Source organism: Heteronotia binoei, chromosome 2 (genome assembly GCF_032191835.1).
Source record: "Heteronotia binoei isolate CCM8104 ecotype False Entrance Well chromosome 2, APGP_CSIRO_Hbin_v1, whole genome shotgun sequence".
NCBI lineage: Eukaryota > Metazoa > Chordata > Lepidosauria > Squamata > Gekkonidae > Heteronotia > Heteronotia binoei.
Window position 1 is genome coordinate 68070469 of NC_083224.1, and position 19761 is coordinate 68090229.

Here is a 19761-nt window from a genome sequence, read left to right on the forward strand (position 1 = left end):
GCCGCGCGTGCGTCCCGCCGCTGTGTGTTTGTGGAGCGCGGCGGGTGAAGTCAACTTTGCGTTCTTAAAGCTTTTTGCCCGGCGCCTCGGCTGCTCTTCCTTCAGTAGGAGGCAAACTTTATTATTATTATTTTTAAAGGGAAGGGAGCCTGAAATGGGGCTGGACATTTCAAGGGATTAGCAGGAGGAAGAGCTAGAAGAAACCCCGCCGCTAGGAGCCTGGGGCCGGCATCGTCATCTGCGGCGGGCGCGAAGGGAAGGGTCGTTGGCGCGGGGTTGTTCTAGCCTGACCCGATGGACTTGGGTGGCAAGATGGAAAAGAAGAGCATGGACCACTACCTGCGCCGCCTGAAGCAGGAGCTGGTAAGAGAGGGGGTTATGCGGGGGCTGCGAAGGGCTGGCACTCGCTGCTCTGGCCGCTGCACCTTCCGCGTCCCGGAGACAGTGTGGTTTCCTCGGCTGCTTATTTCGCGAGCTTCGTTAGTCGTGTTCCTTCCAGCGTCCACTTCGCCTTCCTTTGCAGCTGAGCAGCCCCCAGTTTCCCCGCCAGGGAATCCTCCGAGCCCGACCGGGATCCTAAGAGTGGACGCGGAAGGCGGACAAGACAACCGGCCTCTTGTCATGGAAAATGCTCTTTTTCGAGGGGGGGGGAAGGCTTCTGCTCGCGCCTCCTTCGGACATTTGACCTCTTTGTTTTTGACTCCCAAGGAGTGAGCCTCTTCACCTCTGACCCCGCCCCCCCTTCCCCCTCCCTGGCCATCCTGTAACGGAATGGCTTCTGGTGGTTTCACTGTGACAGTGACGGGCACTGTTGAACTTCATAATCCCTTCAGATGCGGAGTGGATGAGCCTGGAAGTGTGTGTGGGGGAGGGGGGAGGGGAGATTATGTGCTGGCACCCCAGGACAACCTGTTACTGTCTTTCCGCTGTAGGTGATACAGTGAAAGGATGTCAAGATCCTGTAGGGCGCTCTTTATCTTATCTGCCCCCTCTTGGCTTTCCCTTTCCAGACACCGACTTAGGCAGGAGATTGGCAGATTCTCCTGTCCCCTCCCTCAGTCCTCCCCCCCCCCTTTCAGCCATCCTCATCTGATTCTCCCCCCCCCCAGCACAGCTGTGCCGACATAATCTCCCCAGGCGTTCTGTCCTTTAGGCGTTACACCTAATGATATGGGTGCCTTACCAGCTTTCAGTGCTCCAAAGGTATTGCATTCCGCAAAAGGATTCTTTCCTGTTAGCTTGTTCTCATAAACTTCTTTCCGGCATGGCTTTGTCCAGTGTTGCTAACAATCCTCATCAAGCAGTGTCGTTCTTATGCAGGAAGGTGCTAAGACATGTGCTAAGAAGTATCTTGTGAGGAACTTCCATACAGAATTTGCTTGTATAGATTTTGTGTCATACAAGTCCAAATTGTTCAAATCTCTTTCACCTTTAAACCTGCGGGAGACAATATGGTTTCCATTGTATCTTTACAGAACTAAAAAGCAAAGCCAGATGTACTGGGCTGTATTGGTGCCACTTCACAGATGTGTTCTTATATTCTAGAGCAGTGTTTCCCATTTGCAGGGTCGTGACCTGATACCAGGCCACAGAAGCCTCACTACCGGGTCACAAAAAAAGCCAAAGCTAGCCCTGCCCCCAGCAAAGATGACTTCTGCTCTGCTTCTTTCCTCTCCCCGTCTCTCTGTTGTGCAGAAAAAAGCTAGCCTTGAAGACTGGTACAGGCTGTAAAGTCTGAGCTCTTTTTGGCTTCCTTCCTTCCCCCGTCTCTGTGTTATGCAGAGAGGAGCTGGGCTGCCTCTCCTTCCTTCTCCCCCCCTCCCAGTGTTTGAGAGAAAAGCTGGCGTCCACTGGCACTTTAGACCTATGAAGTGTTCTTCAAGGTATGAGCTTTCCTGTGCCTTGCAGTATGTTCTTTTGGGGAGATATCCCCGGGAGGCCTGGGTGGCAAAGAAGGGTGTGTGTGTGTTTTTTTCAGCCAGGAGGGGTAGGGAGTGGGCATTCCAGTAATGATTTTTTTTTTCCAAACGACCCCTGGGCAGAATTATTGCTGGCTGAGGTCATCTGATGGCGAGGAAGGTTTTTTTTTCTTTGCCCCCCCCTTCTTTCTGGAAGTGACATCACAGGAAAAGGTGGAGTTTTGGTTCAGAGTGCCCCAAAAGTGACATCATTTGGCCCTTGTCCCCACAGGAAATTACATAATTCCTGTCTCCCGGCTCCACCCCCAAAGTCTTCTGGCTCCACCCCCAAATTTTAGTGGGCCACGAAGGAGAAGTGTAAAAATAACCGGGCCACGGGAAAGAAAAGTTTGGGAAACCCTGTTCTAGAGCATTGGAACTAACCTACATTGAATTGCTGCAGTTATGCATTGGTGTAAATCAGAGAGCTTTGTTAGGTTCCTATGGGCAGAGTCCATTAATTCAAATAAATGGCTTGAAAACATCACAGCTGCAGAACCCCCCCCCCAAAAAAAAAAAAAAATCTTGAAGGTGGTGCATAAGTGAGGAAAGAAACTTACTGCCTATACCACCTAGGCCCTGGAGATTCATCATTATATCCTGGAGTGTAATCTGACCCTTCCCCCACCCCAGATCAATTCCAGTCCTCTGTCTGCTATTTGTCTTGTCAAGGCCATTTCTACCTAAAAACATGCACTTAGATTTATGGCACTGGAGGATAGCAAGCCAGTTAGAATGTCCCCCCACCTAGTGCAAACCAGTCTTCCCTTAAGGTAAAGCATGGTTTTCATTGATGTACAATCACAACATGATTCTAGCATGCAAATCAGTTTAGAAGTTTCTTAGCCGTCTTTACAACAACCGATGAGGTAGATCATTCTCCTGTGAGCTGATGTGGAGCAACCACAAGCCACCCAGTGAGACAACAGGGGTGGGGTGGGGTGAGCTGAGGGCTAAATTCATAACTCTGCAAGATACAGCACCTGAGTTACTAGACTGCATGGCCACAGAAGTAAACAGGTATCCTAGCCCTTGTTTCTTCTTTCTTGGAGACAAATGCCCATTTGAGCAAAGGCAGGCTAGTGGGATATTTAGCATCCCGAGTTAGTGCTCTCCCCTTCCCCCCACACCACTCTTCAGACACAAATGTTGCTTTCCATGGCATGCTTGAGCTTGCCCTCCTCCGGCAGATGTTTATGATGCCCTCATTTTTATTCTAATTGATTAGTTATGGAGAATCAGCCTGTCTTGAACTGAACCACTTCAATTGTTCAGTCAGGAGCCCAAAGGGCTGAAAAGAGATATATCATATATATGAATAAACAAAAAGCAATTACAGTTTGTTTTTCAAAAAGAAAGGGTCGTGCAGGAGTCAGCATTGTAGGAAGAGCTTTGGAATACAAAAGGTTTCTTTACTTAAGAAGAATGATTCCCTCAGAACAATATTCATGTAGGACTGGAGTAAATTCACTCATTCAGACTAAATTCATAGTGGGCTCAAGAGTCTAGGATTATAAATTTACAGGATTTAAATACAATCTGATCATTTAAGAGATTCCTCATTAAAATCAGCAGCATTACTTGGAATATCACATTTGCACTCAAGGCAGATAGTAATCCTAAATGTGGCTCCCCTAGGCACCATGCGACCCATCAGCAAGTAACAAAACAACTCCTCTTCAAAGCACAAAGCCATTCCTAGCTTTCCTTTACCTCACTAAAGAAGGAGAAGCTTGAGAAGAACTCAGGAGGCATCACCTTTGTGTCTGCATTCAGAAACAGCTGCCTCCATTACAGGAGGACACTTGGCTTGGAACCTGCTTACATTTTGTGATTGGCCCCAAGCACTCTGTGGTAGCTAATTTGTGGAAGCCTCCACTGCCCATCCTCAAATTTCCAAAAATGCCCACAGGCTCAACGACACTGAGGAGTCCAGCCTCACAGGAATGGTGCAGACAATGGGATGACATCTCATTTACAGCCCAGTCCCATGTATGTTTACTCAAAGGTAAATCCCACTGAGTCAAATGGGGCTTATTCCCAAGTAAATGTCTGTAGAATTGACACTGAAATCAGGACCAGATTCCCCCAAATTTATGAGAAGTCTCAGAACAGCTTATATTTTATTCCATTAGATTTCTGAATTTCTCTAGCTACTTGCCTCACAGCAGATAACAACCACAAACAACACAGCTTCCCCCAGTTCAACATCTTCCTAAATCACACATCCAGTGTAAAGATTTGCAGACCATAATCCAATCCTATACCTATTTCTGATCACAACATGCAAGTGACTTTGTGATAAGGTCATTTATAGGCCAGAGGTTTCTAGATGGTTCTGGAGTAATCCTGCTGAGATCAGACCAGAGAGTGCTGATGTGAGCTCTCTTGCAGCTGTCTAGACAATAGCTTTATGAAGACCTAATGGCATTAGAAGCTATTGTTACCTGAACTGCTAATGAGTTTTGGGCTGTGGCCCATTTACTCCAGAGCAGTTCCATTTATTTTAATAAAACTATCCTGGAGTAAATGACTTGTGGCTTGCTGCTGTATGACTTAATACCAGGAGGCAGTCCCTTAAACAGGGGCCCAACACACACTGCTGACCTAAAGGGAGGAGCTGCAATGCCTTGGTAGTTCCCATAATATGTGCTGGACAAGCCTCCTGTATGCTTCTGAGTTAATAAAACAATTGGAAGGGGAGGGGGTCCTTGGCTATGGTTGGACTCCCAGTTATTTTATACCTGCTAGCACAATATTAAATTTAAATAGCAGACTTATTCACTAGACGTATGCTGTAGTAGGGTGCTAACTTCCAGGTGTGGTTTGGAGATCTCCCAGAATGACAAGTATTTCCCAGACTACAGATATCAGTTCCCTGGAGTAAATTGCTGCTTTGGAGGGTGGGCTCTATGACACTGTATCTGGCTGAAGTCTTTCCCTTCCTCCAACCCTGCCTTGCTCAGGGTCCCCCTGCAAATCTGGAATTTCCCAACCCAGAGTTGGCAAACTATGCTGTACTAACTTTTGCAGGATTTGCTTGGTAGTGATGATGCGTAGACTTTGGCTTTTCTAAACAGGAAGCTGAAGTTCTTGACCATTTTACTAAAGATTTTGCCAGAGTTGCCTCCTAGAGCTATACTTGTATTGAAGTAGCTGGGTAGTAGAGCTTTTTGTTCTAAAATATTATCACCATAGTATTTGGATATCTAGTGCACAGGATGAACTGTAGCATGCATGCTTATTAAGAATACATTTTCTCTTTGCTTAATGAGACTGATGTCCAAGTAAGTATGCCAGTTTACAGTTGAAGGCCAGAAAGCTGAAGATGACTACTGTGCTTAGTCAGGTCTTGATAACAGATAACTCTAATAAATAAAAAGAAATCACCATAGCAGGTGCATCCCTTGGTATTGCTGTGTATTGTGTCGTGAACTACAAGGTGACAGGGAGAAGATTAAAGCATTTTATCCAATAGTTTTCAGTGTGTTTTGCTATTCCAACAGATTACATATTTTGGCTTTTAAATAAAGATCACCAGGTTTTCCAAACACTAGAAGATAGAAGTCAAAAGGATGATGGATGTAAGTCTGTTGAGATAGAACATGTCACCAAACTTTGTGTTTGCCAAAATAATGCAAGTGTGGGCTAGAGCACCAGTAGGCCTGATTCACGCATGCCAGAGAATGAGGGGGCAGTTAGGGCAGAGATAGGGTTGCCAAGTTCTAGTTTGGAAATCTCTGGAGATTTTTTTGGGGGGGAGTGGAGCCTGAGGAGGACAGGGTTTGGGGAGGGGAGGAACCTCAATGTGGTTTAATGCCATAGAGTTTGCCCTCCAAAACAGACATTATCTGCAGCGGAATTAATCTTTGTCATCTGGAATTCAGTTGGAGTACTAGATCTCCAGATCCCACCTGGAAGTTGGCAACCATAATCAGAGACCTGAAGTGGGGGGAAATAAATTTCACTGCTTCAGGCTGTAAGTGGAGGGTTGCAGTTTGGAATGCTGCCTTTGGTTAAAAACTCTTTGCGAACAGAAAACCAGCACAACAAGCATAGAAAGTGGGTAGAAGAAAGGAACATTCATAGATGGAATCCACCATCTGCAGTCTAAAGCCTCTGTGTGCTCTGCTATGTTTACCCATGCCTATTAGTTCTCCTTTGTCAAGGCCTCTCTTCCTTCGAAGAAACACAGTTACTTATTTACAAAAATCAAAATAAATAAAAACAGACAAAAATCCACATAAGAAATAAATAGAAAAGTCTTTAAAATTGTAATCACCTGTACAAAAGTCCTCTTAAGAAATCCAGCCTTATGCAACTTCTGAAAGTACCAAAGCTGAAACTTTCTTCACATGCCCCGGAAGGAGCAGCCACAGGGAAGATTTGTGAATGGAAAGAGGCTAATCTAACCTGCATATATGAAGAGACCTGCACATTTAACTGAACCCAGAAACATAACTGCAGCCAGTCTAATGGCATTAAATGCTAGCACCAACTAGAAAGTGGGCTGCTGCAGTTTGTAAAGTTGCAGTTTCCAGATTTTTCTCAAGGGTAGCTCTATGTAGAACATGTTACAGCAGTCCAGTACTGAGGTTATGATAGCAGGAATCGGCATGGTCAGGTCAGCTGTGTCCAAAAAGGGAACCAGTTTTCATGCACGATGAAGATGGCAGAAAGCACTCTTAGCAACTTGCTTCTTTTTTCCTATTAGGAGGGCAGAATCTAACAACCCCCCTCCCAGCTTTTCAGAGGTGTAGGAAACCGGTTTGATCAAAAAGAAATTAATAGACCTCATTAACGGCCCTCTAAACTCATTCTGGCATGATTTTGCCTGCCAAGATAGACAGCAGTAAAGTCTACATGTGGTAGTCCTCTCAGCACCCAGGACTCTGTCAACATTGATCAGAGACACCAGGATGACACTACTGATATCAGGACCAGATGGTGTTTTGGACACCTCTGCTACATGATATGTTCTGAAACCGGAGTCCAAGTTGGAGCAAAATCAAACCAAAGAATCACAGCTAGGTCTTTATGTGTCCGTATATGTTGTATATGAAATGTATGTTAAGGTATGATAGCAGAAGAACAGCAGTGTAACTTAGGGCCAGATGGCTGCTGCTCCTGAGTAGAAGAGTATTCTAAACACAGTCCCTGGGGTACAGCCTGGACTCATTTAAATCAGTGCTGCACCATGTGCCGTAAATTGACTGTGGGTTGTGTGCTTATTGGTCCAGGTACTTATGTGTCAAAGGTACTTCAGGACTTCAGAATTTGTCTCATTGAAAGCAAGCAGTGTTCTTGAAAGTGGAACTATAACTGCTGTCCACAGCTTACTCTCATAGATTTCAGTAGGACTTAAATAAGATTCTAAAGGGCAAATAAGCCTTAGCTCAAATTTTGTCCGTGCTTGTTTTATTTTTCTGCTGCTTGGCTTGATCAGTAGTGGGAAAATGTATGCCTGTTTAAAAAGCTAACATATGCTGCATTGCAAGTGTCTGCCAGTGGCACGCCCAGCCTTATAGACCTGTTTGCATAGTGTAGATGTTACTGTAAGAATCTGATAATGTTCATTGTGCAGGTCCATATCATTGTTCATCTGTTTCAACACAGGTTGCACCAAATTCAGATAGAACCAGAGACCAGATTGCTAAATCTCAAGCCATGCTGGACCAGCAACAAACATTCTCCCAGCACTGAGATGCAGTGAGAAAAAATGCTGTTGTTGTTATTGTTTGCAAGGGGGGAGGTCTGTTATGCAAGTGGTAGATGTACCTTGCCAGAAAATATTGGCAACTTTACATGAAAATGCAATTCAGAATTGTTACATTAAATGGGAGTTTTGCCACTAGTTTTAATGGAAACTGGATGACACCCTGCCAGCCCAATCATAAGCACATTTTCACTTTATTGATTTCTCTAGAGTTGCATCAGTTTCAGAATGCTGGATCAAATCCTGAGCATCCAGGTCAGTGGTAATGCCCCATATATCTTTCATTCTGGTATGTTTTGGCCAGGTCCATCTTTAAAACAGTTCCTTCTGTATTTTCTTTAACAGAGTGCTAATCTCTGGTGAAGCCAGAATTCCTTAAAGGAATGTTAAACTTGAAATATGCTAATGAAGTCTAGAATGCACATTCTCCAAGTTTGTCAAGTGTAATAACTTTGCAGTGCATTTCTAAATAGAGTTACAGTCTTCTAAACTAATTGAAAAGTGTAACCATATTTAGGATTGCACTGTCAAAACTCTAGAATTCTGTGCCTTTCAGGATATGATCGTTGATCCTGACACAGTGATTTATGTCCATTTCTTTATTGGTTCATATACCACTTAGCAGCAAAATAAATTTGCAAAAGACAGGAGATACAAGCTAATTAAAACCACCCTATATTAAATCACCAACATAAAATATTTCAAATCAATACTCTCCCCTTATAGCCTGGTATTAAAATAGATGAAGTTCATTTCTAAAAACACTAGCAATTTAACGGACAGCTGGGACCGTCTGGACTTAATAGGAGTGGGAATTGAATCTCTTGACCCTGTTCTTTTCTCCACTTTCTTCGTTACCAGCCAGGTCATGCCTTGAGCTACTAATGCACCAAAGCCAAAAGCAGTCTTAGTATCACCAGATAAAGACAATAAACAGCCTGTGTGAAGTTTAAGTAGGAGTTCAATTTTATGCTCCCAGTTTGTGCTGTGTAAAATGTGGATTTGCATTATACACGCACAACAAGCAATTCTTTGCTATGTCAGTGGGGCAGAGTAAATGTCACATTGCAGAAAGGTCTTGTAGAACTGGCCCACTTAAGAAGCAAATCCTGTTAATGGTTGACAATACAAGGGAAGGAAAAGCTAAAGGCACAGCTTCAGGAGCTTAATTTGTTTTTTGTTTTTGTTTTTCCATGTTTGGGCTGTTACAGACAAGGTGATGATAACAAATGATGATGATAATAACAGTTCTACAGGGTCCAGACTACAGTGATCAGTTCATCTGGAGAAAATGACCTCTTTGAAGAGTGGATTCTGTGGCTTCATAACCTGCTGAGGCCATCATCTCCCTCCACCAGCTCCACCTCTAAATCTTCAGGAATTTCCAAACTTATAGCTGGCAACACTAATAGTCCTTAGGCATTAGGTCATATTGTAGTCCAGGGGTGGCCAACGGTAGCTCTCCAGATTTTTTTTTGCCTACAACTCCCATCAGCACCAGCTGGCTGGGGATGATTGGAGTTGTAGGCAAAAAACATCTGGAGAGCTACCGTTGGCCACCCCTGTAGTCTTCAAGGGCAAAACTTTTGAAATATGACTGGTAAATTTTTATCTGCTTTTGATCTGGAGCTTTCTGTTGGTTCCTGTTTTCAAAAACTGTTTTTCCTCCCAGGCACCCTCCTCCTACCCCCACAAAGTATGGCTTCTTAGAATGGTTAATGAGAATTTCTGACTGTAAAGACCATTGGTTCAAGAGAATGGAAAGTCACTGCAGAGCATTTAGGCTTTTGAAAAATTGCTAGATTGGAACACAGTGTCCTTTTAAAATCTTTGTATTTGGTCCCCTCGAATTGAGGAGAGATGCAGAGCCTGTAATTCAAATGCTGGACTGTTATCTTATAAAAGAGAGTTAGTTTTGTGGTTAAGTGTGCAGGTTCTTATCTGGGAGAACCGGGTTTGATTCCCCACTTTTCCACAAGCAACTGCTGGAGTGATCTTGGGTCAGTCCAAACTCTATCAGAGCGGTTCTGCTCAAGAGCAGTTCTCAAAAGAGCTCTCTCAGCCCCACCTACCTCATAGGGTGTCTGTTGTGGGGAGGGGAAGGGAAAGGAGATTGTAAACCATTCTGAGTCTCCAAGCAAAGGGTGGGATATACCGTATTTTTCGGACCATAAGATGCACTTCCCCCCCACCCCAAAAAAGGGGGGGGGAAGTGTGTGCATCTTATGGAGTGAAGGTACCTTCCTCCGGGGGGGGGGGGGATCCGCTGCCTCTGATCCCGGTGCTTCCCCCGCGCCTGCCTGCCTGGCTCCAGCTTCTTCCAGCAAGCGCTGGGATTGCTCCACGCTGCCCCCACCGCAAACCCAGCGCTTCGCGAGCGCCGGCTGCGGAGGGGGCAGCGTGCTTCCTCCGTGCCTGTCTGCCTGGCTCCAGCTCTGACACTTACAGCAAGCGCCAGGATCCCTCCCTCCGCCCTCCGATCCTGGCGCTTGCTTTAAGCATCAGAGCTGGAGCCAGGCAGACAGGCACGGAGGAAGCACCCACCCCCTCCGCAAACCCAGTGCTTTGCGAGCACCAGCTGTGGAGGGGGCGGCATGCTTTCTGCGTGCCTGTCTGCCTGGCTCCAGCTCTGATGCTTAAAGCAAGTGCCGGGATCGGAGGGCGGAAGGAGCACGCTGCCTCCTCCACAGCCAGCGCTCGTGAAGCGCTGGGTTTGCAGTGGGGGATTGGAGGCGGAGGCAGCGGATCGCACCCCAGGAGGAAGGTGCATCCTATGGTCCGGACCGAAAATACGGTAAATCCAATCTTGTCTCTTCTAAAATTTAAACATGCTGCAGTTAGAATTCTAGTTTGCACATTTATCTCCTGCCATTCTTCTTCATTTATCTGTTCTCAACTGTTCTCACGTGTCTGAAAGCATAGCACATGATCTGGCAATGTGCCAGTAAACTCATTAAACAATTTCCATGGATGTGGTTGTTCCAGAAAAGTCAACATGGTTGTGAAAATTGCTAATAAATGAATTTGTCTGTTTATGGATCCTGCTTTACATTTCCTTATGTCATCACATACCTAAGGACATTCAGAAACAATCCTGTGGAGGCACACAGCTAGAAAAATCCATGTGTAAATAAGCCTGACTTTAATCTACATTGGAAGTTGCTGCTTCTCAGCATTATAAGCATTTGAACAAAGACTGGTGGACTACTACCAGAGTTACTGGCAAAGCATACAGTGTTTTGGGGCTTTCCTGTCAGAAGAAGAATTGCAGATTTATACCCTGCCCTTCTCTCTGAATCAGAGACTCAGAGCGGTTTATAATCTTCTTTATCTTCTCCCCCCACAACAGACACCCTATAAGGTGGGTGGGGCTGAGAGGACTCTCACAGCAGCTGCCCTTTCAAGGACAACCTCTGCAATAGCTATGGCTAACCCAAGGCCATTCCAGCAGTTGCAAGTGTAGGAGTGGGGAATCAAACCCGGTTCTCCCAGATAAGAGTCCACACAGTTAATCACTACACCAAACCAGCTCTCAGCAGAACCAGATTAGCAATTAGGCCAAGTAGGCACTGGCCTATGGGTCCCCATGCCTTTAGGGGCCCCAGGCCAGCTCCACCCCCCGCCCCCGGTTTCCCCCTGTTTCCAGCCCTCTCAGCCTGCAAGTGCAGCCAGCAGGTGAGCTGCTCTTTGCTTGACTTGCCTGGTGCAGCTGCTGCTGGCATTGTTGCCAAGTTTGCCTCTCTCTGCCTCTCCCCCACAGCTTTGTCAAAGGGGCTTTTAAGAAGGTGCCTGAAGGCTGCAGTGGAGGCCATGGGCAATGGGGAAGGTGCTCAGATTCTAAGATAATTTGCAAGGAGGCCCCAAGATTTTGACTGCCTAGGGGCCTCCACAGGGTTTATTCCAGCACTGCTTATCAGCATCCTTTATCCATACAGACAGACAGCCCAGGAACCTTATACAGCCCTGCCTCCAAGTGGTAAGCTATATGTTAAATGCTGCTTACACCCCCCCCCCCCGAATATAAATATGCTGAGACTGGTCTCTGAGATGAAGCCTGTCCAAATGCCCACAGGATCACAATTCCCAAAATAAACGTGATCTGAATGAGTGGAATACCGTTTTTCATGTTCTAGTAGGGTGTTTCCCCTTGGAAGCTGATAACCAATGGGATACTCATATTTCTTTCCACTTGGCTCTCATTCAGATAACTGGAATTGTCCAGATACAAGTGCTTGGAAGTTGTGATCCTCTCAGCTGGCACTTTCACTTATTAGGAAGTGCACAGTTAGCTAAACAGTAAGGCTCAGAGCATGGTAAACTTCACATATAGACATTGCACCATGTTCGACAGGTGATTTTATATTGGCATGGGCATATTTGCACTATGCAGTTTATTTTTTAAAAAAGAGTTATAATTGTTTGCTCCCATTATTTCTATTCCAAACACACGCAAATCCCTAATACATTTTAACATATTCACAGATCAGTAGGTGCACTGGTGCAAGGGTCATGGCTTTATTGTTGTCTACCAATGTTCCAGTCTGGCGGGATTATGTCCCATTATATTAGCTGAACATACAAAATGCTTAAGGTGCTGGTAGTATTGGGAAGTACAGGCTTTTCTTGTCCAGAGCTTAATGTTTTGAGTATCATCCTAGGGCTATAGAGGGGTTCAAATCCCCACTCAGATGAAGCTTAGTTGACCTTGCCCCAGTTAAACTCTCTTTCAATTTAACTTTATCTGCAGGGCTATTGTGTATGTGAGGGTTAGTATGCATGCTGCCCTGAGGTCCTTAAAGGAAGAACCAGATTTTTTTTAAGTGTTTGATATATACGTATAGATCAGGGGTCCCCAGCCCCCGAACCGGGGACTGGTAGTGGGCCACTGCCTGTTTTCCATGGGCCGTGCAGCCTCGCTCCCCACCATGGGCCTCCTCCTCCCCCCGCTTCCTCCTCCCTCCTTTGCCCCCCCGCACAGCCTCCCCGCCTCCTCCTCCCTCCCACTAATCAGCTGATCGGCCGGGAAAGCTGCTGTAGCAGTGGGAAGGAGGCAAGGGCAGCGTTGCTTGCCACTGCTGCCGGCTGCCCTTCCTTTCCCTTCCTGTCCCTTTGCCTCCCACCCTCCTGCGCCTGGGCGTGCCTGCCTCCTCCTCTGTCACCTCTTTCTCTTTCCTTCCTGTTGCCTCCCCGCCCTGCCAGCCGCAGCATATCTGCTTCCTCCTCTGAGCCCACCACCACCACCTGCCCCCCCTTCCCTTTCCTTCCTGTCCCATCGCCTCCCCCCCTGCCCTGGCGCCGGCGGTGTGCTGTGATTGCGGGCGGGCGGGAGGAGGGGGAGAAGGAGATGGAACGGGACAGAAAGGGAAGGAGGGGGACTTCCGGGGTTGGAAAATGCTGAGCTGAATTGCTTCTGAGAAGGGGAGCTGGCTGGGGCTTCTGTTCAGGGTAGTGGAGGGCAATTTAATGCCTACTGCCTACATGTCTCAGTCAGAGATCAGTCCAAGATATGCACAGGAAACTCTGAGAAGATTTACCTTGGTTAAAAGGGAGTCCCGGGGGGGGGCTCCTTAGAGGCTTTGAGAGGTCTCCGGAGACGAGTTGCATATTCATCATCTGCAGAAGTTTCCAGAGTCATTTATTTGACATAAGCTCGACAGGATCCTAACCTTCTTTGAGAATGCTAAACATCTAAAGCTATACAAGACCGATGTTGGATCTGGATAACTGCAGAAAATGACTATCTTCATTCCGGGACTATTTAATGTTAAACAAAATAAAATCAAAAGGTGGGAAATAGAGATTCAGAAAGCTTGGAAGAAGAAGGGAGAAGGGGCAGAATTTGAACTTTGTAAATTTAAAGGACAGTGCTAAAAAGTGGAAAGGAATTTATTGTTTTGTCTACTTGTGGTTTTGGTGAAAAAGCCCCATCGTCACAGATTTGCAGCTCTCACAGTCAACACAGGCAATATGTCAAACATCGCGAGATCTTTTTACCAGTGAAAATGGGATTTGGTGGCAAGAAAAGCAGGAAGTGTCAGATGGAAAAGGGAAATCATTGAAGCAGCTAGTTTACTCTAGGACTATAATATCATAGAAAAACATCGGCAGCCATTGCTAGGAGGTCAAAATGTAAACAAAGTTTTTAAAGTGTTCGGCACATTAAAAATTGGTGAAGCTGACAGAGGTGACAATTATAAGGTAAATACTATTGGACATTATCGCTGATAATTATTTTAGAAGCCTTTTGAAAGAAAATTTTTTTTAAGGGAAGCAGAAAGTTGCAATTGCCATTTTGGAAGAAATAAAAACTTTAAAATTTAATATCTGAGCCCAGGAGGCTCTGAGGACGGTGAAATTAAGCTTATTGAAAAGGGCAAGCCTTACTCTATCAAATCTGATAGTTTAAATTTAATTTGGAGAGGTTAACATTTTCGGTGTTTTTTTTAAATGTCAGAGCATAAGTTAACCCGTGCAAGGACTGCCTCAATGGAGAAAATGCAAGAGCAATTAGAAGCAATGGAAGCGAGGATGATGAAAGGGGTGAGAGACATGATAACTGCTTCTAAATAAGAAATTAGAAAAGACATTGAAGAGCTAAGGAAAGATATAGAAGATCTCAGAAATGAGACTGTGGTAATATCAAAGAAAGTGCATTAGAAAATCTCAGTAACCTGTTACCCCTGCAATGTGCTGAAAGTGACCTGGAGGCTAGAAGAAATCATATCTAGACTAGAAGTGACCAGTCTTCTAACTGGATTGGCAGATGCTTAAGAGTTCTCTGTTGTTAACATTCTCACAATCAGAGTGGAATGGTAAAACATGCAACAGCCTGCAAAAGACAAGGGTAGGTTTTGTTTTAAAATAGCTTCTACAAAGTGCTAGAACAATTAGGATTTGTTATTTCCACTCAGAGTTGTATTTAGATAATCTTTGCAAAGATATAAGCAGTGCTCCAATGTGTGAGACTGGATAGCTGAGCCTGTTGTCAGCAAACAGCTTTGCCAAAGATGTCAGACATGAATACCCAGGGAAACTGGACATCATGTTTGGATAGGGCAACATTCATTTCATAATGGCAAGGATTTATTGTAGATGTTTGGCAAATCAGGGCTTTTCAACATGGCCTTTGGGGGGGGGGGAGTCGATTCTGACTCCATACTGTTTCCATTTATCTCCTGATTTCTGCACACATTGCTGTGCCTTTAGTTTTCTTTTTTTAAAATTGGATTTATATCCCGCCCTCCACTCCAAAGAGTCTCAGAGCGGTTCACAATCTCCTTTACCTTCCTCCCCCACAACAGACACCCTGTGAGGTGGCTCTCACAGCAGCTGCCCTTTCAAGGACAACCTCTGCCAGAGCTATGGTTGACCCAAGGCCATTCCAGCAGGTGCAAGTGGAGGAGTGGGGAATCAAACCCGGTTCTCCCAGATAAGAGTCCGCACACTTAACCACTACACCAAACTGGCTCTCTGGTTTTCACTTCAGTTTATTATATTTTTTTGTAAATATGCCTGTCCGAGAGAAGTGCTTGCTACCTTAATCACTGTTTCATTGCTTTGTTCCCTCCTGTTTGTATGGTATTATTTTATGAAGAGGCATTGCTAAAATACATGTTTGGTCATCTTGTTTATTTTTATATCACACATATTGGCCTGATGGGGTACCCGAAGTGGTTTACAACATCATTCTCTTCTATTCTGTCATCACAACAACCCTCCAAGTTAGGTTAGGATGAGGGAGAGTGACTGGCCCAAGCTCACCCAACAAGATTCCATGACAGAATGAGAATTCACACCTACATCTTGCAGATGCCAGTCTAGAATTGACCACAACACTAAGCTTGGAGTTGTGGGATATACAGGCATGTCAAGCGTCATATCAACAAGAATTTTACTGGCATAGAAACCCTGAGAACCAGTTTGGTGTAGTGGTTAAGTGCATGGGCTCTTATCTGGGAAAACCAGGATTGGTCCGCCACTCCTTCACACGCAGCTGCTGGTGTGACCTTGAGTCAGTCACAAGTTCTCATAGAGCTGTTCTACTCAAGAGCAGTTCTTGAAAGAGCTTTCTCACCCCACCTACCTCACAAGGTGTCTGTTGTGGGGAGGGGAAGGGAAAGGAGATTGTAAGCTGCTCTGAGACTCCTTCAGGTAGTAAAGGGTTGGGTATAAATCCAATCTTCTCCTCCTCTTCCTCCTCCATCTGGGATTATGTTCTGCATCTCTCATTCATTCAAGTGTGAGCTGAGGCGTGAAGAAGATTACAATACAAATGCAAAGAAAAAAATTTCTTGGTACCCTTTATTAGGATCAGCAAAATATCACAAAACAGTCTATTTCCAGTTGCAAGCTTTATAGTTCAAGCTTTGTAGTCCAAGGTGTGGGTAGAGAGGAAATCGTTTCAGGCATGGTGGCAAAGCCAAAATTTAGTCTTAAAATGAAGAACAGAATGTGAAGACTAAATTGGATTCGTTTCAATCAGGGGTCCCTAACATGACTCCTGTGGGCACCATGACACCTGCCATGTGTTTTTAGAAAATAGGTAGAGCCAGGTGGGGCTTTTGCCCAATAAGTTCTGAGTGGCCATTGGAGATTTGACAGATTCTGCCACATGAGTGTTTCTTAGGTTGCTCAATATATATCTTGTGTGCATGCAATAATGTTCATTTTAAAAACACCTTGTTAAATAGAGGGTTGCCAACTCCAGCTTGGGAAATTCCTGCAAATTTGGGGGTGGAGGCTGCAGAGACCTGAGCTTGGGGAGGGACCTCAGCAGGGTATAATGCCATAGAGTTCATTGTCCAAAGCATCCTTTTTCTCCAGTGGAATGGATCTCTGTCATCTGGAGATCAGTTGTAATTCTGGGAGATCTCCAGGCACCACCTGGGGGTTGGCAACCTTAGAATCAGAGGGGGGTTGTGTTTGTGTGTGTGTGTGTGTGGTTGCATCCATCACCCTGTGAGAATTCTAAAGGTATCCAGCAAGCTCAAAAATTTTTTAGATGGTGTGCAAAACAGGTTTTCAAGTTGCTGAATTAGGAGAGAAAAACTACTGACGTTCTCCTTTGCAAATATGAAAAACAGCAGGACAAAGTTTGAGTCCAGGGGCACCTCTAAGACCAACAAAGTTTTATTCAAGGTATGAGCTTTTGTGTGCAGGCACACTTCATAAGATATGTGAGTGCATGCAAAAACTCAAACCTTGAATAAAACTTCATTGGTCTGGACTGGACTCAAACAGCAGTTGAAAAACAGCAGTTATTAATATGGCTCTTTAGCACTTTAAAGCAGAGAGCAAAAGGAAAAATATAGTAGTTTTTATATTAAGAAAATTGGAGCCTGCTGGAAGGCATTTCACTAGATAAGGAGTTAATGGAAGCCAAACTGGATAAAAGAAATGTACTCTTTACTCATTCACTAGTGTTCAAATTTCAGATGTATACTGTCCCTTTCTTTGTTCTTTTACCTTTATTTCAATGAATGCTGAATATAATCCATATTTTATTTCTTCTGTGAAAACTACTTCACTGCATTTCAAAGGCTCTGAGCTTTGCAGTGATCACATTACCCTGGGCATTATTGTGTCCTGACATTGTTCTGCCAGAGAGTGTGTCCGTTTTATTGCAGCGTTAGGGCAATTCGCACTACATTTTTCATCCAAACAAGCAAATGTTGTGTATGAACTGATAGGTCTGTAGCCAGAAGGAGTTCTCTGATTGTGACAGCAGTTCTTTCTCCACCCAGTCAATGTGATCACAGAATCTGACACTGATTGTATCCATGGTAGGATGTTACACATAGTATACTTGCTGAGGAGGCTTACAAGGGGAAGATCAGGGGTACTTGTATGGACAAAAGATAACTGTGTGTAAGTCAGCACATAATTAATTACATTTTTTCAGCAGTTTCAGAAAGTCTTCTCTAATGGAAATATTCTGATGTGGATTTTAAATGAAAGGGACTATTAAATGAGAGAGATGAATAGGAACCATATTACTAATAATCTACCACGTTGGAACACAATGAGATATTCCCTTAGAAAATTGGGCTTTCCCAGGTTTAGGGCTAGAGTTCCAGGATATGCGTTCAGATAGGGTTCTATATGAGTTCAAGTTTTGGTTTTATGATTTTTATTTTGTTAGCTACCGTGGCCAGGTCCCTGGACAGGCAGCATAAACATTTTCTGAATAAATAAACAGAAGCAAAAGAGTTTCTTGAAAAAGAAATTCTTGGAAAATAAATAAGCAAACGGCAGCCAAATTGCCTGGCACACCCAGCTTGTTTTTTGCTGAGGAGGAACCCTGTGCTCAAGAGGCACTGGCCACTGTGGCTCAGTTGGCTCTTGGAGTCTTTGACCAAATACAACACTTCCACCCCTGCTGCCCTGTTTGATTGCCTTCATACCAACATCTTCACAGGAGGACACTGAGAGACTTCTGGCACTTGAGCCAAAAATATTACGTACCCCTGGGCAGCTTCTTTCCCCTGAACAGCCTTTTTATCATAAAAATAAACTATTTTTTTTAATAAAACCTGGGTTTTTGTGGTGGGGGGACATAGGCAAAACCTTTTTCCAATGTCAACATCTCAACCTTCCCATAACTGTAGAATGGTTTTCCCCCCAGGACTTTTCTTTAGCTGTCTAACGTTATTACGAATATTTACAAAATTTACATCATGCTTTCTGTACTTACAAGGACCACCAAGGCAGCTAGCAATTTAAAATGCACAAAATAAAATCACATTCTAAACCACTGAAAACTGCTCTCTCAAACATACATAATTAAAACCATTTTTAAGGGAGTTAAAGACAGAGTGAAAATGCATACGCAATATATGGAAGGAGGGATCATTGAGGGAATGCCAAATGAAACAAAAAAGTCTTCACCTGCTGTTGGAAGATGGCAACAGGAAGGAACAGATGACTCTCCCTGGGGAGAGAGTTCTGCAGTTTTGGTGCCATGACTGAGAAGGCCCTCTCCTGGGTTGCCACCTGCCTCATTTCAGAAGGCAGGAACACCCAAAGTAGGGCCTCCAGAGATGACCATAATGTTGAGAAGATTCATAAAGGATTTGGTGGTCCTTCAGGTATGTTAATCCCAAACTATATAAACCTTCAAGACCAGCCATTGAATTGTGCTTGGAAACAAATTGGAAACCAGTATAGATAGGCCAAGATTGGAGGGATATGGTCCCTATGACCCACTCCAGTTGACATCTTGGCAGTAGTGTTCTGTACCAGTTGAAATCTCTGAACACTTTTCAAGGCAGCATTGATCTAATCTAGGTGTAACCAGGGCATGGACCACAGTGGCCAGAAAAGATCACAGCTGGCAAACCAGTCAAAGCTGGTAAAAGGCACTCTTGGCCACAGCTGCCATCTACTTACCCAGCAGTAGGCCTGGGTCCAAGAACATAGACTATGGACCTGTTCCTTCAAGGAAAGTACAGCCCATCCAGAATGAGTGATAACTTAAATCCCAGATCAGGCTTTCCATCCACCAGTAGCACTTCTGTCTTGTTGGGATTAAGCTTAATTTTATTAGCCAGCATCCTCTCCAAAACTGCCTACAGATGCTGGTTCAGGGTTTCTATAGCCTCCCCGGGATCACCTGGAATTGTGAGATAGCACGGAGTGTCATCCACATATTGATGACAAGCCAGCCAAAATCTCCAGATGACCTCACCCAGCAGTTTCTTGTAGATGCTAAAGAACATGGGGATAAGATGGAACTTTGTGGAACCCCATAGGCCAAAAACCCAGGGACTGAAAAGCAGCCCCCTAGCACCACCTTCTGACCAACTACTGCAGAATGGTGCCTCCCAATCCCGGTCCAGGATATCAAGATCAGTGGCATCAAATACCACAGAAAGGTCCAGGAGAATCAACAGACCTATATTCACTCTTTCCAACTCCTGGTGCAAGTCACCCATCAGGAGAACCAAGATGGTTTCAGTCCCATAACCAGGTCTATATCCATACTGGAAGGAATTTAGATCATTTGCCTTGTCCTTTGTTTAGCCACCATTCAATCAACTTGCTCAAAAATCAAACATTTGAGACTGGTGATAATGACTGGGTCAAGGG

At 44.7% G+C, this 19761-nt stretch overlaps 1 protein-coding gene across 1 annotated transcript in view; it reads left to right on the top strand.

Moving 5' to 3' along the window:
- The first annotated feature begins 246 nt into the window (after positions 1-246).
- Positions 247-19761, top strand: part of INKA2 (inka box actin regulator 2) — a 36300-nt gene continuing 16785 nt past the window's right edge. The window contains exon 1 of the mRNA XM_060231230.1: positions 247-363. Within this exon, the coding sequence (XP_060087213.1) occupies positions 295-363 (69 nt within the window). The 5' untranslated portion in view covers positions 247-294. The remainder of the gene's footprint in view (positions 364-19761) is intronic.